Source organism: Callorhinus ursinus, unplaced genomic scaffold (genome assembly GCF_003265705.2).
Source record: "Callorhinus ursinus isolate GAN/ISIS: 27379988/994484 unplaced genomic scaffold, GSC_fseal_2.0 scaffold5, whole genome shotgun sequence".
Taxonomy (NCBI): Eukaryota; Metazoa; Chordata; class Mammalia; order Carnivora; family Otariidae; genus Callorhinus; species Callorhinus ursinus.
In genome coordinates, this window is record NW_027397067.1 from 13,531,715 (window position 1) to 13,556,897 (window position 25,183).

Here is a 25,183-nt window from a genome sequence, read left to right on the forward strand (position 1 = left end):
TATTATTATTTTTCTTAAGGATTTATTTATTTCAGAGAGAGAGAGAGAGAGAGTGAGCATGGAGGGGAGGGGGAGAGGGAGAGGGAGACAATCTCAAGCAGACTCCCTGCTGAGCGTGGAGCCTGATACAGGGCTCCATCTCACAACCCCAAAATCATGACCTGAGCTGAAACCAAGAGTCGGGCGCCCAAATGACTGAGCCATCTGGGCACCCCCCCAGATATACATTAAATGTAAAAAATATTACCTTTTAAAAGTCTTAAAATTCTTAGGTCAAAATTTCCTTCATTAGAAAAGTCAAGTGTGATAACAATACCACTTTGTATTTTCAGTAACACTTTCCAGTTTGTTACTCACTTTTCCATGTGCAATCACATTTGATCTAATAATCTCAAATATGTCCATTTTTACAATTGCTGAAACTGAGTTTTATAAAGGCTAAATTATCTTGAACTATAACCCAGGGCTCTGGCAACTTATTCCACTCTCCTCCTATCTTTGTGTCATTAAAAAAGAAAAAAACTATCAAAAGTGATATTCTTATTTATCTTTCTCAATAATATCTCAAATCAAGAACGTATCCACTAATCATTCTTCTATGTTTTCCTTGAAATACATGTAAGTTGTAGCCATAAAGGAGTTTCTTAAAAAGCCAGAAACTTAAAATGGCTAATCATTGTCTGATTTAAAAAAAATAATAATAACATTTTACTTCTGAAATTTATTTGACTTTTTAAGTTATTTCTGTCCAATTTAAATTTAGGATTTTATTTCCTATACCTTTCAGGGTTAAAGTGAACAACAATATTAATTATCACAGGTGATTTTTTTTGAATGCTTGAGTCAGCAGCAATTCATTTTATGGACCAGGCACACAGTCAGAAGTGAGGAAAAAAAATACTATAGGAAAACCAAATCAGCAAAGCTCATAGCTCTAGTTCAGGAGTCAGAAGTCAGAATGTAGCCCTGGACCTAATATTCACCATGCTGGATGCCTGGGCAAGTCACTTTGCTTACAGTGCCGTGTTTAAACTATCTGTAAGGTCTTTTCTCACACTCAAAGTCAGTCCGGGAGGACCCTTCATTTTGTAGCCCCCTGCTATTCAACTTTTAAAGACACAAAAGCGTGACAATGATATGCCGGGAATTTTAAGAAACTGTCTTCAATTATATAGAGGACCCAATAAAAGCAGTCAGATTGCTTTCTTACAGTACAAATCGCTAGAACATCAATGATCAAGTTAGAATCTTCTGAAAATTCTCTTTACTATTTCCCTTTTATGCCTCTAATCAAGGATATGAAAATAAACAGAGAGATCACCTGGGGATCCCTTCTTACATGTGTTTTATATCAACGTCTTCTATGCTTCAAATTACCACCAGGTGTGGGTTACACACACACACACACACACACACACACACACACACACACACACACACACTCACTACACAGAAATAACAATGTCCAAAGAACAGTCTCCACACAGAAGAGCCCAGGCCCTGTGTGTCAGGTGTGGCCTGAGCTGGAGCCTGTCCCGCCTGGAGCGCAGGAACGGTGGGGCACACGAGACACACTTGTGGTGACAACGGCTGGCTGCCGCTAGACTGTGGAGACCATGAGTGCCATCCCCTGGACATACGACTTTATGTATAGTTTGCACTGTAGGGTTTCTGAACACACGATGGCCTGAAAGAAAGTAAGACTCAAGCAAGAAACAACAGCTGGGCTCGTCCAGCCATGCCCGAGGGTGGATGGTGACAAAGGGCCACACTGAGCAAGCAGGCGGGAAGGTGGGATGGGAGCCAGAGGCTGAGGAAGCCGATTTCCCCGAACCTGGTTCTGACTTCACTGGAGAGAAGGGGGCAATATCATCAAATGAGAGACGGAGCCCAGGAAGAACAACGGTTTAGGGGAAGACAAGGGAGCCGTCCTCTCGTGTGGGGACACTAAGCAGGCAGCAGACATGGGAATCTGGACTTGGAGTAGGACACGAGCTGTGGGTTTGCAGGTTCTAGAAATCCCAGGAGCAGCTGCAGCTGAACTGCTGCAAGACCATCATGGTGTGTCTCCCTCCCTCTTCCTGTCCATTTGAAACAAACCTGTTAGGAAAATCTTCTGCAAAAACAATTTCATTGGCAGCCTCTGCAGCACAGAGGCTGTGGGTTTGCTTCTCTTTAGCAGAGCCCCATGAATTGGAACACGAAAGATGGATGCTTCCCGGTTCGCAAACTCAGAGCGTGACCGTCCGTTCACAGACTCAGTAGCCGAGATTGAGAATATCTGGACATGGGGCTCCTATAAGCTTATTTTTGTTCTCCTGTAAGGATGAATCCTTGTGAATTTTTTAAATGCAAGAACTGTGATGTCCTTTGCATATTAACAATAATAAGCTGATAGAACAGTCCCCTAGGTTCAAATCCCAAGCCCCTGACAAACGTTTAGTAGTGGATTCTTTGCCCTTGAAGGGCTGCTTTCATCTAAGATGTGAGAATAAATCGCAGACTTGTTTTATCTGTCTTTGCCCTGGACCCTAAGATGTTCAAAGATAAATTAATTAGTGACAATTACATTTACAACAATCAGACATGAACATTTATGCAGTGTTAGATACCACAGCAAAATCTTTCTTATCCTTGTCACTCAAAGGAGGTACCAGGCATTTATATCTAAAACATGAAGGAACACAAAAATGAGAACTAATCAGCAAGTTATTTTCCCTTCTTCACTTCTAATACTTCATTTTATTCCAGTTGACTGACTAATAGGTTAGAGGGGAAAGGGACAGATGCACAGTAATGTATAAAGAAAACAGTGTCAATCATCCAAATCTCTCTTACCCCAAATTGGTTCATGTGTCTTGCTGGCAATTACCCCATCACAAACCCCCCTGCTCTTATGAACCCTCACTTGTCCAGATGGTTCCATGTTCTTATTAATTTTAGAAACCTGCAGTTGTTATCTTGCTGACTGCATTTTACAACATATATGGAAGGCAATGGTTACAAAGATTCAGTGTCTCACTTCACCCCTTTATCCAGGTCTGTAAGGAGAGCCCAGCTTAGAGCCCTGTGATGATGTAAGAGAAAAGGTAGGCTTCACTCCCCACCAACAAAGACGGTGATCATGACAATTTGGGAACTTCAGTACACGGATGTCATGATTAATAATAATCTAATGTTATGTTTAAAGAAGTTGACATGGTACTCAGAAAAAAAAAAAGCAATAATCACAAAGAAAACACATAACTTGCTTTAGCTAGTACATTTTCCATGTCAGTACCTGTCATTACTAGAGCTACAGGTATTCATCTGAAACTTGGTATTAAATACCAGAAGGTAATTTACATAATTAACCACTGGGTTCAGTGCATGCTTAGGACTCAGCTGAACAAAGACTGCATTCTAAAAATCACTACTTTTTAAATTCCAAAAATAAAATAAAAACAAATCTAGGCATACTGTTAAAATATTTTTAAAATATTTAAGCAACTTCAGAGATATCTTTTCATTTCATAATTTTAAAAATATTTTTTCAGGGCAATGCCTATCTCTTTATGCGCCCAGACCCACACGTGTGCACACACACACACACTCACACACATACATATACACGTACTAAGGGAGAGGCTGCTCTTCTGATTACTCAGCTAGTTTCTTGAAAGAAACTATAAAGGTCAAAAATCCCAAAAACTCTTTCTAGGCTTGTAGGAGTTGTTGGGCTGCCAAAGAGTTAAACAGTTTCAATCACCACCTTCAAAGTGTATGCTCAAAATATTTTTTCAAGTATAAATTTCTCCTAGAGTTACCTGCCTCCCTCCTGCAACTCTACCCTTTGTTAAGAGAACAAAAAATTCACAAGTTCATTACCTCTTTGTTCCCAACCCGCTGCATGGCATCCCCCAGGTGGAAGTAAAACCTCCCATCATCAGTGCCAGGATCCCCAGATTCTATTCCTTCCTGTAAAAAGGACAGTGTTTATATTTAATGAAAAAAATTAAATACTAGCTTTAATTCATCAATTTACTTCATCTTTATATACCATACAAAAATCTAAGGCCCAGAGAAATTCATCTCAATTTAAAGTTTGGCAATTAGGTTACTGGTCAACATTTAGAATGCAAACGCAAAAAGAGGTGATAAAGCTAAATTTAATAATACATTTATCATTAGTTAACAATGTAATAGCCCAGAAAATTAGTATGTGAATCATCTCTGCAGATCACTACCCCAGAGAATTTCTTGACTGGGTATCTATCCCATTTAATTTGCTCTCCAAATCTGGAGGCTTTTTATTCCTGAACTAAAATATTTAGTTGTTCATAAGATGTTTGAAGTGATAGAGATCCAAGTGAAAATAATATTTCTTTCTACTAGAAACACATGTATCTTCACCTTTTAATGAGATCTTTTACAAAACTTACAATAGGATTAAAGCCAGCTGGACTCTTTGAAAATGTAGTTGTTATTAAACAAATCCTATGCTAAAACATTTAGCTGATTTCTACCCCATCTCCCACATACAGACTGAATTGAGATGTATATAAACAACAAAAAAGAGAGAGAAAAAATATTAAAGCAAGAGAATGAATTTAGAAAAGCAAAAGAAGGACAAAGGTAAAAAAAAAATATCTCAATGTCAAGAAATTCTTTCTAAAACTCTGCATTTTCAGGGCTCTTCATCAGAAATCCATTATCTTCACTGGGGAGAAATTTTATTTGCATAATGTTGGAAAGTAGCAGCAAGAAACAGGAATAGCATCACTCAGGAGAGGAGAGCCGCAATCAGGGACTGACAGGTTAACTAACAGACCCAGCTCTCTGTTTCCCCATCTCTGAAGCAGGGAGAGCACTATTAGTCCCTTATTATGTCAAAGGAAATGTAAGGGGAACACTTTCAATCAGAGAAACCCATATGCCCAGAGGGTCCTGGCAGGGAATGTAAAGGTTTAGAGATGCCCGGTGACAGCTGAGACAGACTGGGGGGGTGGGGTGCAGGCCACCTCAAGGGGACAACATTGCTCTTCTCCTGTGCTGGGATGTGGGCCAGATGTGATCTTTCAAGAGAAATCAGAAATTTGCATGATTATACAAAACGCTTAGATTCTTAACTAAAGTAAGCAATTAAAATTGTTTTTAATAGAACTGTGCTGGCCAAATAAAATATGCAAGCTATTTGCAATCAGTGGGTTGCTATTTGAGATCTCTGATTTAAGTCATGTGAAAGAAAGAGATCATGGAAGTGTGATGTATACTACTTAAAAAAAAAAAAAGCTCTCAAGTAGTCCATCATCTACCTGTCTAATATGGTAGCTGCTAGGTACACGTCACTATTTAGATTAAAATGAAAGCTAGAAACCCAGTTCCTCAATCATATTAGCCACATTTCAGGTGCCCAAAGGCACACGTGGCCAGTGGCTACTACCATATTGAAGCATACAAATAAAGGTCATTTTCACTGTGACAGAAAGTTCTGTTGAACAGCCCTTAGCTAGAACAAGTGTGATTCTGGTGCATCTGCAAGGATTCGCAACTAGATATACAAGATAAAAAAAGACAGCATATTTTAATCTGAATATTTTGAGCTATCACATTTTTTAGGGTTTGACCTATTCAGGCAACATTTATTACTGTAGTTCATGTGGGTTGTCATGAGTCTTGTTCAAACTAGACTGAATGTATAATTAAACTGTAAAAGGAACATTTAATGCATTGCCTCTATTTTATATTAGTAATTTTGGTCTACCTTTCCCATTTAAATAAAAACTAATAACTACAGTTTTACGAATTTCTTCAGAACGTTCCTTTCCAAATAATCTCTGCTCATATGGTTGGCATTTCCACATCCAACACTCTCAATCACTGCGTATGAATGTCATGGTCAGAGGGTGTACATTTTGAAGATGAAAAGACTCAGCAGTGCATGCCAATCAATTGACAATGCATAATCAAGGGAGTCCAAATGATTCAAAGGAATCGGAAGATGAAAAAAGAGGAAGGGCAGGGACAGTTACCTTTAAATAGGGAATGCTCTCAGCAATTTTGTTCTGCGCCTTCAGGATAAAGCCATAATGCACTTTAGCAAAGCCGTCGTTCGGTGTCACATTCAGAACCTAAACTCAAAGGAAACAGAAAACTATTGTAACTGACTACAAATTCTACAAATGGCTGTCAAAGCAGATTTTAATTAGCTTTGCTGTGCTTGGAGCAGATTATGATGTCACAGCTTAAAACACTAGTGTTTTGTCTCATTGCGATATTAGGTTTAAATGCTCCCATTTCTCGTCAACTCAAAATGCTTGCACATCTATACATCAGTTTTTCGAGAAGGAAGAAATGAATGAAAAGGCAATGACCATGAAAGCACTGATTGAACAGTGCAAATCAGCAACGTATCTGTCAACCTTTATATGACCTCAACATTTTGTTAGTGATTAGGGTAAAAAACGGCTTTAAATTTGCTGTATTTAAAGTCAACTCTGAAGGGTTATCATATATTTCTTTATATGCATACTTTACACATTGCCTTAAAATAAGAGCAAATTTAGATTTGCATTTGTAATATACCATGATCCATTCATTTAACAATAATTTCTTGAACGTCCAGACCATTTTAAGGACCGAGGATAAAGTGTTGAGCAAATCCAATATTCTGTGATAAAACCCAAGTAAATATTTAATATAAGTCAAATCACTGTTTATTATCATATGCATTTATTATGATTAAAGATAAATTATGCAGAATGCCTTTAAATTAAATATTAGCAGTAAGAAATCAAAACAACAACATTCAACTTGTGAAGCTGCACAGACAAACTAATGCATGGAACAAAAGTGAGAGATGAAGAAGATTTGAGTAGAGTGAATATACAGATGGATATCCTGAATCTCCTGTGGCTTCTCTTCATCCTTCAGCCTCAGTGGGGCAGGGGAGTTGCACCCACCATGGGCTCCTTACACAGGACCAAGTATTCAGGAGAGGGGACCCCCTCCCCTTGAAGAGCTTTTCAGTTTTTATGTGGTCCTGTACCTCATCCATTCACAAATCCAGTCAACGTTATCTTCCAAATATATTCAGAATCATGCACCTACCACCATATTCACCACTGCCACCCTGGTTCCCATTTGGTTACCTCTCCCCTATGCTCTCACACAAGCCTCCTAACTGTGGACCTTCTGCACCCCCACAGTCCTGCTATCCTGTAGCCCACTCTCCACAGTGGACCCTGAATGAGCTCACTAAATCCTCAGTCAGACCCTATCCCTCCCCTGTTCAGAACCCAGATGGGTTCCATTTCAATCAGAGCAAAAGACCAAGTTCTAGGGACAGTCCTCTGGGCCTCCTTTGAGCTGGGCCTCTCTACCTCTCTGGCCTCCTCTCCTAAGCGCCGCCCCTCCCCCCCCCCAGCTACCCTGAGGCGCCCTGGATTCCTTGCTGCTGCACAGCAAGTCAAAGGCACCCCTGCCTCAGGACCTTTGCATGGGCATACTCCTTTGCCTCAAACACTCTTCTCCCAGATATCCAAATGGCTCACTCCTTCACCGTCATGAAGTCTTCGCTCAGAGGTCACCATCTTGGTGAAGCCAACCCCCAACCATTTCATATAGAACAGAACCAATCCCCTGTGTACTAGTCACTCTTTTGACTTCTTTATCCTGATTCCTTTTCTTCATAGTGCTCATCACCATTTGACTTATTATCCTTTTATTTTTCCCACTAAGATGTAAGCTGTGCAGGGATTTTGTCTATTGCACTCACTGCTGATCCCCCAGTGCTTAGTACGGTGCCCAGCACATGGCAGGTCATCAAGAAAGCTATAGTAACTGAATGGTTGAGTGCATGCTGGGCTTTCCTCCTAACCAGATTTCTGAAAGCACAGACTCTCCTTCTTCTTCACCTTCCAAGCACCTGTTAACTGAGCTCGATGCTGAGCCAAAGCACAATAAATACTTCTGGAACTGAACTGAATTGAGGCCAATCATGTTTCTGCCAGCGAAACTATGAGGGGTCTATTGCAATGATTGCAGCTACACAGATGACAATCATCCTCTCAAGTAATTAACAAATGTATTCGTTTGCCAGACATTTTAGAATACACAGAGCTCTTCTAGGGTCTGGACATATAAACATAAATGAGATACACTCTCTTTTCTCAAGGGATGTCTCAGTCAAGGGAGGAAGGCAGATTCACAAGCAGACAACAGGGTAAGTGTAGCCATGGCAATAGGCACAAGGCATGCAGGGGGTAGGGAGGGGGAGCACCCAGCTCACTCTAGGGTTGGTGTGGCAAAAGCAAGGTCTGAGAGGCGTTTAGGGATAAGCAGGAGTTCACCAAGCAAAGGGAAGATGGGGGACCCTGGGGGAGGAGGCATTCAAGGCACAGGACAAAGTGAGTAAAAAAGAATAATGGACCAGGAACAGCAAAAGGGAATGAGACCAGAAAAAGGGGCCAGGAGGCAAATCACAAAAGGTCCTGTGCTTATCACAGTTTACACTGTGTAGATGCACAATGAATGTGTGGCTTGTATTATCTAGTGGTAATCTACAAAGCCACCTGACATGACAAGTGGCTTTATAAAATTTCTAAGAAAATCAAACTGAGATTAATATTAATAATATTATATAGATTTTGTCTCTCTAAACACACACACAGCAGAGACAATGACAAAAAACTGGTATAGCTGACATTTCTGCTTTCGGGACAAATTCTTTGCATGACACAGCACCAGCAAAAAACGAAAAATCATATAATCACAAATAGTATTGCGTATAAATATTATCAAAATATCAATTTTTTTTTTACCACACGATCCAGTAATTTCACTACTGGGTACTACTGGGTATCTAACCCAAAGAAAATGAAAACACTAATTCAAAAAGATATATGCCCCCCTATGTTTACTGCAGCCTTATTTACAGTAGCCAAACTATGGAAGCAGCCCGAGTGTCCACTGATAGAGGAACGCATAAAGAAGATACGGCATACATACACAATGGAACACTACTCAGCCATGAAAAAGAATAAGAATGAGATCTTGTCATTTGTGACAACATGGATGGACCTAGACGGTATTATGCTAAGTGACGTTAGACAGAGAAAGACAAACACTGATTTCACTTACATGTTGCATCTGAAAAACAAAACAAACAAACATGTTGCATCTGAAAAACAAAACAAACAAAAAAAGCCAAAACAGCCCCATAAATACACAAAACAGACTGGTGGCTGCCACCGGGGACAGGGCTACGGAGGTGGGCAAGATAGGCAAAGGCGAGTGTGAGGTAAGGCTCCCATTATGGGATGAATAAGTCACCTGGATGAAAGGCACAGCATCGGGAATAGAGTCAGTGGCATTGTAACGGTGTTGTGCGGTGAAAGGTGGTAGCTACACTGGGAGTGAGCACAGCGTCCTGTATCAAGGTGCTGAATCACTATGTTGTACATCTGAAACTAGCGTAACATTGTGTGTCGATTATACCTCGATAAAAAAATGTATAAAGCTATATGCACATGTATGTTCACCACAGCATTGTTTATTACAACAAAATAATCAGAAATAACTTATCCAAAAATAGTGGTTTACCTAGTGATGAGACAGCCCTAAGATCAATGCTTGGAAGCTGCCAAAAATTATGTTCTAGAAGCATTTTTATTCGCTTATAAAAATTCTTGTGATGATATGATTCATATATACTAATTTTTTTTAAAGATTTTATTTTATTTATCTGAGAGAGAGAGAGAGAGAGAGAGAGAGAGAGAGAGAGAGCATGAGAGGGGGGAGGGTCAGAGGGAGAAGCAGACTCCCCGCCGAGCAGGTAGCCCGATGTGGGACTCGATCCCGGCACTCCAGGATCATGACCTGAGCCGAAGGCAGTCGCCCAACCAACTGAGCCACCCAGGCGCCCCTCATATATACTAATTTAATTGAAAAAGACAAGTGTTCTGTGCACGGAAGAGACTAGAAGGACACATACCACATGTTTATCATGGTAGTCTGTACGTGAGAATGAGGCTGCAGATGATGTCTGCCTTTTGTGCTAATCTGTTTCCCTTGTTGTCTGCATTAAGTTTCTCTTAAATTTTGTAGTCAGAAGAGGGAATTTTAAAAAGTTTAAATCAATAAATAAAAGAAAGTTTTTAGTGACTAGGTTTTTTTTTTTTGCCATTAAATGAAATTTAAAAGTATTTAAAATACTTCCTTTCATCTTAAAACTTATTTTGGGGGCATGTACCTGTCATAATGTATAGCACACATTATTATATAATGTATATCCTATATTGTTACATAAACATAATACATAAATACTTAAACATACATATCGCAGGTATTTGCTGGAGTATGTTTTACTGGAAGGGTAGGCAGCCGAACGTGTTTGAAGACCACTGCTGTGGGCGGGGGGAGCCAGTGAGGAGTCGAAGCCGAGTGTGGGATAGTCAGATTTGCGTTTTATGTTGGTGAAGGCTGGAGGACAGCAAGCCTGCCCAGGATAAATCTACCCTAGTTTAGGCAAGAGATGATGACTGCTGGGGTTAAAAAGGGAGGAGATTTGGAAGATATTCAGAAGGGAAAATGAATAGAAATTTGTAATTTGGTATCAGGCTGAAACTCCATGAGGGCACAGCATATGTTTATTTCCTTAACTACCATTTCCCAAGCTACTGTGTGTGGGTTTCAATAAACACGTGTGGACTAACAGAATGGATATAAGTGAGGAGTGAGTGGAGGGAAAAGTGGGAAAATGCTTGACTCTAGACCATGGGTGGCCTGGGTCACTCGTCCTGCTGCTAATGCAAAGGAGCACCTCCAAAACTGCAGGTGTCAGCAATCTGCATCAAACCATCGTAAAGCAATCTTGCTGAAACTTAGAGCAGCAAAACAAACAGACAAACAAAAAACCCGGGAAGAGAACCAACAGTGATTTTTATTTATTTATTTAGAAAGATTTATTTCTTTTACAGAGAGAGAGAGTGAGAGAGAGTGAGTGAGCCCGAGGACGGGCAGAGGGAGAGGGAGAGAGAGAATCTCCAGCAGACTCTGCGCTGAATGTGGAACCTGACCCTGGGTTTGATCTCACAACCCTGAGATCATGACCTGAGCCAAAATCGAGAGTCAGACACTTAACCAACTGAGCCCCCCAGGCGCCCCCAGTGATTTTTATAATTTATCCAAGGTAAAAATCAACATGAAGAAAAGTATAAAATTACAGTCAACTGTTTTCTGAAAATGATCTGTGAGACACTAACATATCAGGATAAACTTCAGTTAATGACAAAGAATGCCTTAGATACAGCTTATTAGAAGTGGGAGGAGGGAATAAAAGGCAAATCCCACACATACTTTCAAATAATGCTCTTTAAAAAGAAACCCACTTGATTGTATAATATGGCCCTATTTTAGACTTTCCACATCTTGTTATGCTTATTCAGATGAGATTATGATTTCAAACATATAAACGACAACAGATAAATTTTATTTTTCAAATGAATTAAAACGTTTCACATATCTGAGATCTATTATCAGGTAAAAACAGTGAATATATTCAAGGAACATTATGAAGAGTTGAGGAAGGACAAATCCACAGTGGGTGGGAGAACCTAGTATGCTTTCAGATCCTGCCCTGATCTCAAATGTGCTTGGCGTCCAGTTAACACTTGATCATGTTTTTGGAGGGAGAGAAGGAAGGAAAGAAAGGAGGAGAGAGGGAGGGGAGGCTACAATTTCATCTTTGAGGCTTTTGGAAGTGGCAGAATAATGGGTATATCTGATATAGTTGGCCAATTCTTACATTCATACGATCCTGAATCGTGAGATACATGATTATTTCCCTTAAACCAACTTTGCAACACAGGGCACTAAGTGTTAGGTTTTGGCCATTAGCAACTACATCGCCCCACCTGGACTTCTTGTGTGACCTGGAACAGGTACTTTAGTGAGTGACACACATTTTCAACACTGCAGGATCAATCTACTTTATGCAGATATTAGACATGCTACAAAAAGCAAAAGTCTTCTTTCTCTTCTCTCAGAAAATAGAAAAATTACGACAAGGATGAAGAGAAACTTGTTCTGAAATTTGATGATTTTCAATTAAGCCCCACAACAATAAAAGCAGGAAAGCACCCCTCTGTGAGTGGCCCCAGTCCCTAGATGGAGTATGAATTCATTGCACTTGACAGCACTTTTAAACCAGAAGGAATCATATTGGCCATCACTGAGTAGTAGCATTTTGATGTAAAATACGCCAGCTTGAAAACCACTGACCAAAACACCTAAGTTAAAGCGTAACACGTAAATGTGTTCACCTTTCTTTTATGGAGGCGTTAATTTTCTCCAGCTTCGAAGTTCACTGGGTATCCTGTTTATTCTATTCCAAATGAATTTCCTCAGTACTGGAAGGAGACACAGTTTCCTAGATTTATAGTTACTTGTAACTTGGAGGTTATCTATTAAAAATAACCATCATAAGGTAGAAATCCTTTCGAAGGCATCCCTGCTAGAGGATCAAAGAGTTACTGCCCTCCAAAAGGTGAGTAATTCACTCCACATGCTTGAAGGGCCCCTGCTCCATAGTCTCTCTCTAGACTGGACTTTTGGTGAACAAAAGCGAAAAGGTTATGTGTTTTTACATTTACGGAAAAACTGAGTTCTATTTCCTATCATGAAGCACACACTCTAGAAAAGGTGTTGATGGACTGATAAATGCAAAGTTTTAAAACTATCACAATTATAGGGGCGCCTGGGTGGTTCAGTCAGTTAATTGTAGATTCTTCATTTTGGCTCAGGTCGTGATCTCAGGGTCCTGCAACTGAGCCCCACATCGGGCTCTGTGTTCAGCAGGGAGTCTGCTTGTCCTTCTCCCTCCCCCTCTCCCCCTCCCTGCGCATGCACATGTGCACACAGGAGCTCTCTCTCTCTGAAAATGAATAAAAATAAAATCTTTAAAATTTATTAAAAAAAAAAAAACTATTACAGGGGCGCCTGGGTGGCTCTGTGGTTAAGCATCTGCCTTCGGCTCAGGTCATGATCCCGGGGTCCTGGGATGGAGCCTCACATCGGGCTCCCTGCTCGGCGGGAAACCTGCTTCTCCCTCTCCCACTCCCCCTGCTTGTGTTCCCTCTCTCGCTGTCTCTCTGTCAAATAAATAAAATCTTAAAAAAATAAAGAAATAAAAATAAAATTAAAAACTATCACAATAGTAAGTTGAAGGTTTTGATGTACCAAGTGTTAACTAAAATTTAAAATTTTCTGATTAAGGCAAAACAAGAGATGAAGACAAAATTTAGAATATGTCAACTATGTGAACACTAACTTTCTCTTTAACTTAATTTAAAGTAAAGAAAGAGAGAGGTTGGGCGTTATAAATGCAATTTACCAGTGACGTTAAAACTTCATGCTCAAAACAACCGGATGTGGTCAATAGGAGACTGCTATCTGCTTACCTCTTCATAGACCTTCTGAGCATTGTTATTATCCCCTATCAAGAGGTACCCCACTCCAAGGTCATTCTTTAAAGACATATCATCAGGAAACAGTTGAACTAATTTCTGCAGGGTAATCAGGGAGCCTCTCATGTGACCTGATTTGGTGGGAAGAGAAAACAACAACAACAGCAACTCAACAGAAATAAGAACAGATCATGTACATCTTTGCACTGAGTCTACAAAGCATGAGAGACAAGAGAGACTGTTCAATAGAGCAGCTGAAATCACTGACTCTCTATGCTGATGGCTTCTTAGGATTTCATGAGGCAGCTACAAAGATTACCAACAACTCCCATAAGTAGATCCTGAATATAATACTGGTTATAAACATTTTAAAGACAAATCATTTTCTGAGTTCACCAACATTTATCTTATGTCAAATTCCCTCTTTCAAAAGTTTTATCAATTCCTTGTAAAAAAAAAAAATTGTTTCACTGGGTTATCTTTGGCTTATTACGATTAACTTCAAGATTATGAACAGAGGACAAATAAAAAGTCTAACAGATTTTGGGTGTAGCTCCCTGCGTGAAACTTGAAAAGGCACTGGGGTATACTGTTGACCCTGGTTCTAATTAAGTGTCCTCACCTCCGGGTAATGAATGACCTAGTCGAGGAGCAAGAAGACATCATCTGGTATTATGGGACCCTCTGGTGGATGATAGGACGCTATGCACAACAGGAATCATGAAAACCCCAGCCTTGGTAGATTTTTAAGGCTGTGTGATAGAAATTTAAAATTTCTGGGGCCAACTGTCACTCCTCCTCACCATAGCTGGTAATAAATGGAATATGGGAAAATATGCAAAATAAGACCAGTATACATGATAAAATTCATTCCCTAAAGGGCTCAGTTGCCCACAAACTAAGTATTAGCCAAGAGTACGAGAGGACTACAAATAAGCTAATGCAGTTGTGTGTCCTGATCACAGATAAAACGATTTGGCATAAAACATCACCAGCTTATCCCATGGCCTTCTCCCCATTACTAGCCGATCTTGGATCGGTTCGCTTGGTGATTCATTCCCTCACTCACAAATCTGACTCTACTTTTCTTACATTCCCTTCCCCACTATCTGTCCAACTTAGGTTCATACTTTTCCTCTGCTCCTACACTTCCCCTGTTAGCCACTGCAGAGGTCCGGGTAAACATCTTGCCTGCTGCCCTCCCCGAACCTTTTACTCTGCATCATGCAACCCTGTTATACTGGGAGTAAACTTCACCACCTTGTCACCTTCAATAAAATCTTTTCCCTACAATCCCCTCCTCATAGAGCCTCCTCTCATGAACTTGCCTCCTTCTCATTTGGAGGAAAGGACCATATTCAAGTATTGAAGGATGGTTGCAGAAGGGGGTTAGATGTATTTGTAGGCAGTCTTTCCTCCAGGTCCAGGAATAAGGTGAGGCAAGTGAGGTGCTCAATGCAAAGTTTAAGAGGCTGCCAAAAATGCAGCCACCCAGAGGCGTGATACTTTTATGCATTCTTCCTAAAAATCAAAATTAATGTAAAAAATCCACAATGAACAAAATATCAAAATTTGAAGGACAGAATAAGTAAACAATGCTTAAGCAAGCCATACTGGAGCCTGAGGCAAGAGGAAAGCTCAGTGATACTAATTTTGTGCCCAAGGTGAGTGCTTCCCCTGAGCACCAGGCTCGTCTTTTCCATCGTGTGTGGGTGCTGTTTTCCTTCTTCTGGACTGGCCCTTTTGCACAGAAGTCTAATGGACCCTTTCTTCCAGTTGCTAATCACCCCTTGGGTTCTGCTCCTATCAGACTCTGGTCATTCACTAAAGTGACACAACTACCCTTACCCCTATCCCTCAGGAAACTGGTAACAGGGTTAGCTGGCCTTCGGATTCACTTATAAGAGCCTCTCCTAGGGGCATCAATAACTGTCTCTGTAACGTATCCAGCCACTAGCACCCCCCGGAGTGGTTACACGTGGCCTAGATTCTTCCGTCTGGTTTCCTGATGACAAGTTAGGTGGGAGGGAATCAGAAGCCTGGTCGTAATGAAGTTAGGTTAGGGCTAGTCTTACTTGCCTTTCATGGGCACCTGGGTGAGTCAGAGAGGATGCTTTATGCTGCTCTTCTCAAAGCACTGGCAAATTTACTTAGTGATTTTAATAAGTTTTTTTTTTTCCTATCATTTTCCTTGGTCTAGAGTCAAACTTTACAGGCAAAATTCTTAATGCCTGGAACTCCTACTATTCCATCTTTTATAAAAACTGTTCTGATAATTTCAACCTCCATGAATCAATTCTTCATAGTTAAGAGAGAAAAGAAAGAGTTTTTTATTTCAGACCTATTAATTTATTAGCTGTGATTCCTTAGGCAAATTATCCAACCTCTCAGCATCCCATCTGCCTCAGCTTTAAAACTGGCGGCGGGTGGGGGGGAGGTGGTTAGTGAGGAAAAGGTGGTAAAATACCATCTGCATCTTTGTAAGTATTCAGGTTAGGACCGCCATTTCTGTCCAGAATCCATTCGGGTAAATTACCTGAAATAAGTTATGAAACTCAGGTTCCCTCCTAGGTAACTAAGTTCACCTAAGAGTACATAGCATGGCATTTGTAAGACTGAACTAAGTCTTATTCTGTCCTACCCAGAAATTGCTGTCTGTCTGAGCGTCGCTTCAAGGTCAGCTTCAGCAAGTCTGTGGGGACATCGGGCAGGCTGGCCACCTCCTGGTAGGTTTCGATGGCCCCACGCAGCACCTCGTTGCTCCTTCTTTTCTCAGCCAGATCGTCTTCACACTAGAACAGGTGCCCACAATGGATAAATGTCCCATGACAGGCTGTATTTGTAATCACCCAAGATATGCATGTGAAGTAAATTTCTGGACACGGGTGAAAAGCAATTCGAGACAGATTAAAATCTTCTCTTTATCAAGAGATTAAAGAGCAAACAGAGAAAAGCAACTCAACGTGCTACCTCAATAACATGAAGACAAGTTAGTTACCAAGCTGCAGATGAGAAAAAAATATAAAAGCCAGAATGATTAATCTATGCTGGTTGATGGAGATCTGTATCATGCTACACATTCATATTACATAGACAAGGCTCCAGTCTGGACTTCCTGGTCTCTCAGTACTTTGCGTGTTCACTCATTCATTCAACAACTCTCATGCAGGAGCCAGGAGGCAGGCAAAGTAAACAAAACAGATAAAGCCCTTTTCTCCTTCTGCTTCATTATGAAGAAAAAGACAATATACAAATCCAAGTACTATGTGTCTGGTGGCCACAAGCGCTGGGGACAAAAAAATGAAGCAGGCTTAGGAGTGCCGGCAGAGGGGTGGTAGGAAGAGTTAGTTTAGGCAGGATGACCAGGGATGGCCTGAAAAAAGGGAGAGAGTGAGGCCCTGGGCAGGGAAGTGAGGGGGAGAGGAAAGGTTGGTGCAGGAGGGGGGAAAGGAGGGGACTGGCAGAGGAGGGGTGGTCAGGTAATGAAGAACGTGGTAAGCCATTGCCAAGTCCATTAGACTACCTCCATGTGAGATGGAAGGACACCAGGGGTTTTTGACATGATCTGACATACATGGAAAGGATCACGCTGGTAGTGGGATGGAGAACAGACCGAAGGGGTGGAGGAGAAGCACAGAGGCCAATTAGGATGCTCTAGCAGGAACCCAGACCCAGTGATGAGGATGGTCTGGAAAACGGTGGTAGGAATGATGTGGCAGGAGGTACGTGGATTACAGATACATTTTGAAGGTGAGAGTCAACAGATTTGCAGGTGGGCTGAAATGCGACAGAAAGGGAGGGAGAGAAGTCAAGGATAAATTCAAGGGTTTGGGCTGAGCGATTCCCAGACGGAACTGCCATTCCCTGAGAATGTGAGGACAGGGCTTGTCGGCATTCAGAATCAGGAGTTCCATTTTGGATGTATTAAACCCAACACCTATTAGGTGCCCAAGGGGAGATGCTGGATCGAAAAATACATATATACATCTGGGGTTCAGGAAAGAAGTCAGAAAAACAGGGGAGGGCCCGCAAAAAGGACCGAGAAAGAAAGGTTAAGAAGAAAATAACCAAGAAGTGTCCTGGAGGTTAAGGGGCAAAAGGTATCAAGAGGGAGTGATCAGTCATGTTAGAAGGGCCATCAGGTTGAGCACCTTGGTCATGATGCTGGACTGGGCAATATGGCACCTCTCATGGCCCCGGCAAGAGCATTTCTACAGGACAACTGGGGACCCATAACAGAATGGAGCAGGATCAGCGGAAACCAGGAGGGAGGGAGGTGCAGACAACCCTCAAAGGGAAGCAGAGAAATGGGCCAGTAGGTGGAGGGGAATGTGGAGACCAGGGAGAGGTTTTTTTGTTTTTGTTAACAATGGGAAATATTACAGCATGCTTCTAAGCTGATGCAAAAGAGTCAGAACAAAAATCAGCATGTTTTCCTTCAGCAGGTGACAGAGGATAGGAGAGGGGCCAGAACAGTGCATCCACGGCAACAGGCGGGAAGGCAGAGCATAGGGAGCAGGTGGAGGTAGGCTGGGAGTGCTGTCGTGGGATCATGTGGAAGTTCTCTTTGGATACTTTTATTTTCTTAGTGAAATAAGCAAGATTCTTCACTGGAGACTGAGAATGAGAACGGGGAGTGAAATACTAGAGTGATAAAGAGGGGAATGTGTAAAATGGTAGGCAAAAATCGCATCCGATTTCGTAAACTACAATGTGAAGATTACTTGAGGAAAAATGATACCAATTAGAGGCTGAAAAAAGTCACATATAAAATGTTTTTCTCAGAATATCCTATTTAACATGTTTACCTTTTTAAAATAAAGTGTGTGCTGCAGTCAATATATAGAACCAAAGTAAAGCACAGCTCCACAATTTGAGGGCATGGTAAAAAAACGATGCATTCCTTCCCAATCCCAAATCAAAAACTAGTAAGAATCTGCACAAATTGATAATACCTGTGGAGAGCTTTTCAGAAAATAACACTTCAAAGAAATAACTTCTTATGTGTACTGGTTAGGTAAGGTTTTCCCAAGAGATGATGAGGGCTAGGACTGAAACAGTAGTGAAAGAGAGAAGCGGACAGTCTTATGATAAAGGAAAAGTGGTAAGACAAAAATCTCTAGATTAAAAAAGGTCAATTCACCCTCGCCTGATAGAAAAAAGCTTCAGAATATACCGCTATCTGTTCATATCTGTAAATGTAGACAGATCTACATTATAGACTTATCTGCCAGGAGAGAAGGTCCAATGTCAATGACCCACACTGGTCATCCTGCCCCTCTGGCCGTCGGTATATTCATACGCCGGCTTTTCTGTTTAGGCATCAGTTTCTTGTGAGTTTGGCTATGGTGAGTTAACTCCCTAAAACATGATCATTCATAGATGACTCCTGAGAATGATGGGAGTTCTGGAGCTGGAGGGTCTCTTCAAGGTTAGTGCAAGGACAAATGAATACCAAGGTAATCCTTCTTTACAGAAATTGGAATAAATATCAGACTAAACTCAATCTGAAAAGACACGAAGATGATACAATTTATATACCTTGTTTCCTCCCCTCCACCCCTCTCAAATTCCTTCATTTTAATGAAGTAAAAACATTTTACAACTTCCAGAATTGGGAAAATCTGAGTATTAAAATGACATCTCCATCTTAAATTTTTTTGAATGAAAGTAATAGACTTGGCTTTGAATATCAAAGTTGTACAGATTTATTTTTATCAGTTTAGCATCCGTACATAAAGTGATTTGGGCAGAAACTGAACATTTGTTCCAGGATGTTAATACCACAGAGCCTTTTGTTGACTTGAACTAATTCAACCATCCAAACTTCCTAGGAGATGTGTCATTTTCTGCCTCAGAGGCATTAATGGTTTGTGTAAGATTATAATTTAAGATGTTATATCTGATGTTCAGAGAACTTGGTCAAAATTGATTTTCATGGTGATCCCAGGAATCAGACAATATCAGTGCTGCTTCAGAAACTGTAGTTCGTATTTAACTTAATGTTGCTGAATCTTACAAATCTGCTGGTGTATTAAAAAAAAATTTGTTGGGATATTCCAGCGTAATTGTGTAATTTGCAAACAAAGGATGAAAAAGTCACCATTTATTCCTCCCTATAAAATCCAGCTTCTTTTGAACTCTGATTTTTAAAACTTCTATGCATTTAAAATTTCTTTTAAATTACTCTATTAAAATTTAATTTACCATGCTTAAATTTTGCTTTATGCCACATTAATATCCGTAACACCTTGTAGCATAATAGTTCAGAGATAAAATATATTGCCTGAGGCCTATCTCTCAAATTCCTACAGTGAAATCAAGATATAAATCCAGCAATTACCATGTGTGAGAGTACACTTATTTGGATTTTGGCACCCACAATTACTATCACATACAAAGAAAAATTCTAAAGCACAAAGAATTTTTGCCATAATTAACATTTGCATGAATCTTTATTGTTTCTAGTTAATATGTTTTCTTAATCAAATGACTGCCAATACTAGTAATGAAACTTATCACTTATTTGAACGGGCATGATCTTTTGGTAAGAAACACGTGCTCTCTTGCTTTAGAGCAATACAGTTCAGCGATTTTGGAGGATTACTGACCAAACTCATTTACAAAAATGATATAATTGCTCTCTGCTACCCCTGGTATCCTGGTCTGTTCCATGGATAGGAGGAATTTATTTGCGTTAATTTTTCACAACCTTAATTTGTTAAAATTTAATTAATAAAATTTAATTAATAGGTTTTCAATAGGGAGATAAGAATTTGAGCATCTGGAACAAGTGGTCGCCATCTCTAGTTCAGAGCAAAACATGTTTGTTTTTTCCATAGATATGACAGTTCCTATGTGAGTGCTGTATATGAGTCACAGCACTGACCCCAGGCAAAGGGGAGCTGTCAGGTTCCCCTGGGTCTGGACATTTTTTGTAGCTCTGCACCTATCATCTCCCAGTAGGGTTGAGAATCTCATCCCACCAGGCCAGACTGTGGGAGCCTCATTGCCAGATACATTGTGTCAGGCCTGGCCTTTATCCTGAATTCCAGACTTCATAAATTCAATGTCTCCTTGACATGTCCACTTGAATGTCCAAGAGGCATCACAAGCTTTACAGGATGAAAAGCGAATTCTTGACTTCACACCTCCCCAAACCTGCTCCTCTACAGTTTTCCTCTGTCAGTAACCATCTCTTTCTCTCTCCTCATTTGGCCAAAGCCAAAACCCAGGACTGCAGTCCTGTCTTCCCCTGACCCTTACACCTAAGCCAACAGGGAGCCCTCCCCACCATTTCCCCATCTCCTCGGCTATGGCCACAGTCCATGCTACCGCGCCTTGAGCGTACTTGTAATAGTCCCCTCTGCTTCTTGCTTCTACTTCTGCCTCCTTCATCTATTCCCCACCCAGAAACCAAAACAATCTCTATGAAAAAGCAAGACGGCCAAGTCCATGCATAAACCCTCCAATGCTTCCCAGGGCATGGAGAATAGCATCTGTGAGGCCCTGGCCTCACTTATTCCACTTTGCCCTCCCTCAGCACACCCTTCTTTCTGTTCTTGAGCTTCTTACGCCAATATGACTCCCCCGTATCACGGCCTTTGCCCTCGCTGTTCCCTCTGCCTGCACAGCTCCTTCAGGTCCCTTGTCACATTTCAGCCACGCACCACACCTCAGTAGAGAGGCCTCTTCTGGCCAACGTATCTAAAGTGCTGTCTGCCCTGTCACCCTCAACTCACACCACTCGCAGCCAGAAAAATCTTAATGGGTATGCTCTTCTTTTCTTTATGATATATATTACATAAGATGATCTAATATATTTGCGTTTAACACTTTATAATGTCCTTAAATATATATTGCTACATATATTTATTCAGGGCCTTGCTCAAATGTCACCTCCTCGGTAGACCTCTCCCTGACACCCTTTCCAACATATCAACTCCCTCACACATCCTATGGCAGTACTCTGCTTTTTTAGGTTCTCCTTAGCACTTCTCACTAACGGGCATATACATTTTACTTGTTTTGCCTCCTGCACTGCCTTCGTCCCTACAATGACAACTCGGTACGTTTTGCTGATGGTTACATCTGCAGCATCTAGAACAGGGTCTGGCATATCGTGGGCTTTCTCTAAGTAATTTTTGATGAAGTAACTTTTAAAATACCTCCCACTGGAACGTAAGATCCATGAGGACAGAGACCCTCTAGAGGGTTCATTATGATAATCCCAGGGCGCGTGGCACACGGTAGCTTTATGCAGCCACAGATGAATATGGGAGAGCTTCACAAAAGGAGGAGCTGGAAGATGGGGAAAGTCAGGGAAGAAAGATGAGGGAGTGCGGATAGTGAGAAGGTAGCTGGTAATATAATCCCACTTTATATTTTCAAGTCTTTCCTAAGCATACTTGCAGTCGCTAGCCGCCAAACCGAGGTTCTTACAGCTTGGAGGAGGCTACAGCGAAAACTGGGCGGTACGGGACATGACAGTGACGGCAGATCAAGGACAAAAGCGTTCCTCTTTCTTTTCTTTGCAAACCCAGAGAGAAGCCAGATGGACAAGAGCAGGAAAACGTTACTAAATTCACCAGTACGCAATAATAACAATAGTTAATTGTCTTATTTAAAATGGCATTTCTTGCTTGAGTTTACACATAGGCATGAGAAATGGACTCTGTATATAAGTTAGAAGGGCAAAGAGAAATGCAAATAGTGGGCAGTGAAAAAATCCAATCACACAGAACACAAGGACATCGAAAACATCTTCTACATAGGAGGGATTTCGAATACCTGTGCCTTTCCGTATCTCGCCCGTGGACTCTGCGGGTATTTGCGAACTAGTTCTTGGAATGCACTCAGTGCTTCCTCAATTTTTCCCTGTTAGGAAGAGGCAGTTACATAAATGCAGTAAGTTCAGATGCATACTGTTATTCTATATGGTTTTTTAACAGTCACCAAGTAATACTGTCAAAATTTCCCGGATTCCATTCTGAGTCTAAAGACAGTTTTATCTAAGATTTTAGAAAATTAAGTTTGGAAAACATAAAAGTAAAAATGAAAATTTTTTTTTAATAACAGAAACCTGACAAATGATGTACTCTCTTTGTTAAAGAAGCTGCATTTTCCCTCTATATGCACAGTTCCTACATGCATTATATTTTAATTTTCTTTCACTGAAGTACAGTTGACACACAATGTCACATTAGTTTCAGATGTGCAACATAGCGATTAGACAAGTCTATAATACATTATGCTATCCTCATCACAAGTGTAGCTACCGTCGGTCACCATACGACACTATTACAATATTACTGACTATATTCTTGAAGAAAATATTTAGGTTTTTAAGTTGGGGAAAAATATTGCTGGCAGCCGGAATGTCTTGGGGTTTGCAATGAGAAGTCTAAAGCACCTGTTGGGGTGGGGAATAAACTCGCAGGAGTCACAAGGCCACTGGCTCGTGGCACCTGTCACCCACGGAACACCTGGATTGATCTGGCTTGTCTGGTTGACTGGGGAAACTCATGACTCTGTGTCATGTGACCCCTCCCAAAGCTCACGTGGACCCTGAAGAAGATAGTCCAAGCACCTCCGCTAGGTCCCTGACCACCACGACATGAAAAGAAACAGAGGATGTGGAACAGGTCAATTTGGTGAGGGTCTTGGCAGGGGGTGAGGAACCCGCTCCCCATGACACTCCATCCGTGGCCATTCCACAGGGTGAAACAAATGTCCCCTGGTTTCCGATGGATGGCTGCGGGTCAAGGATACTGGGAACCACAGGAGAGAGACAGATTTTCTGAGGTGAACTTTCACAGACACTTCAGTTTCCTCTAAATTGGTAAATCCATTCATTCCTCATATAAATGGAAGCTCGCTGTGGTTTTTATGCTTTTTGACGTTCACCGAGTGAGTTTTCACATGACAAAGTTTACCTCACCAATGTGGCTCTGCAAAGCCAACTGTACAGGACTACCCAGCTGTTATTGACAACTACTTCTGAAAGACTTGACTAAATAGTCAAAGGTCAGGCAACATCCCTATTAAAGTTACGTAAAATCATTTCATTCGGAAGATTATCATTGAAGGAGGAGGTTTTCTTCTCCTCTCACTTGCCTGAAAGTGGTGCTGAGGGGTTGGTGGAAAACATATGCATAGTGGAGTGTCTACAAGTCCGGCTCCAGAGCCAGACCAACAGGTTAGAGGCTGGTCTCCACCACTTCGGAGGTGTAGGACTTACGGCCAGTTACTGATGACTCTGCCTCGGGTGCCTCATCTGTAAAATGGGGATGAGGATACTTAACTACCTTGCGGGGCTGCTGTCACAGCTACATCTGGTAACACAGATAAAGCGCGGGCAGACACCGCACAGAGCATGTGGTGTGTGTGGAATCTGTGTGCAACACAAGATAACGGGGCCCATCCCATGAGAGCCTTTCACCTGGTCGACAGGCAGGTTAATGCAGACAGTGAGGACTCGGTTGTAGAGATAAATCAAGCCAGGAACACACACTCTACATTACATGTATTGTCAGAAATGACTGTATCGCTATTTAAAATATACTGTCCACTCAAGATATCAATTTCTTTAAAGATTTTATTTTTTAAGAGCAAGCAATTTTAGGTTCGTGGCGAAATCGAGAGAAAGTATAGATTTTTCATCTAACCATCGCGTCCCCAACACACACAACCTCCCCCATGATTACCATTCTGCGCCACAGTGTACATTTGTTACAACTGACAAATTTACACTGACACATCAAAATTACCCAAAGTCCATAGTTTACCTTCGGGTTCACTCTTGCTGTTGTATATTCTATGGGTTTGGACAAATGTATACTGACTGTATCCACCATTATAGCATCATGCAGACTGGTTTCACTGCCCTAAAAACCCTCTGTTTTTTATCTATTCATCCCTCCCCCCACCCACTTTTAAGGGATGAAGAATTCAATGTTAAATATCTTTTTCTGTGTGACTTTCTTCTAACTTCCCTTTTTCTTCTTATTAGAAGAAAATGAAGGGAATCACTGATTCCATGCCTAAAGATCATCTCTTTTGACAGAGCTTACATTTCAAAATGCAGGCAGGTGAATCCTTAGGTTTCAAAGTCTGTGGCTTGAGGCTCTGCCCTCTGGGTTCTTGGCTCGGGCTACCAAGTCCTTGTCTCTGGCCTCTGGGTCCAAGACTCTGCCCTTGGAGTTATCCTTCCTTTCTACTGAAAGCGTGATTCGTTTTACCTGCCTGTTTCCTGCCTGCAGAATTTTGGTAATCTGGTATCTTTTTCCAGTTTGTCCTGTGTCTCCTCCCGGTGGCAATGCTTCTCCTGGTATAATATTCTCAAAAGCCTTGTGGGTTTCTTGTGCCTGTCACGGGGATCCACACCATTTGACAAGAGTCACCTCCACAGACCCTTCCAGGATAACCCCATCTCTATTCCTGATTTCTGCTGGACGGTTGGGTAGATCCAAGAGTCACACATCTACTCTCTTCAGGAAAAGGATGTCCAGCACACCCTTGGCCTTCTCTCCGGAGTACACTTTCCCAACAATGAACTTCTGAATTGTAGCATCTTCTGCAATCTGGATAGACCAAGAAATCTCCCCAAATTATCATGTTCTGGCTCTTTTTTTCTTTAACAGTTCCTTCCTTAATTATCACTTTCCTCTCATATTTTACTAGAAGCAGCAAAAAAGAAACCAGGCCGCATCCTCGACACATGGCTTGGAAATCTCCTC

General features: G+C 41.2%; 1 protein-coding gene across 5 annotated transcripts in view; it reads right to left on the bottom strand.

The window, feature by feature from the left end:
• ASPH (aspartate beta-hydroxylase) overlaps positions 1 to 25,183 on the bottom strand; it is a 212,813-nt gene that overhangs the window by 47,359 nt on the left and 140,271 nt on the right. For all 5 annotated transcript variants that reach the window (XM_073892803.1, XM_073892801.1, XM_025870635.2 and 2 more), the window contains 5 exons: positions 22,236 to 22,322; positions 16,087 to 16,237; positions 13,440 to 13,576; positions 6,012 to 6,110; positions 3,868 to 3,957 (listed from right to left, as the gene is read on the bottom strand). In XM_073892803.1, coding sequence (XP_073748904.1) covers positions 3,868 to 3,957; positions 6,012 to 6,110; positions 13,440 to 13,576; positions 16,087 to 16,237; positions 22,236 to 22,322 — 564 coding nt within the window. The remainder of the gene's footprint in view (positions 1 to 3,867; positions 3,958 to 6,011; positions 6,111 to 13,439; positions 13,577 to 16,086; positions 16,238 to 22,235; positions 22,323 to 25,183) is intronic.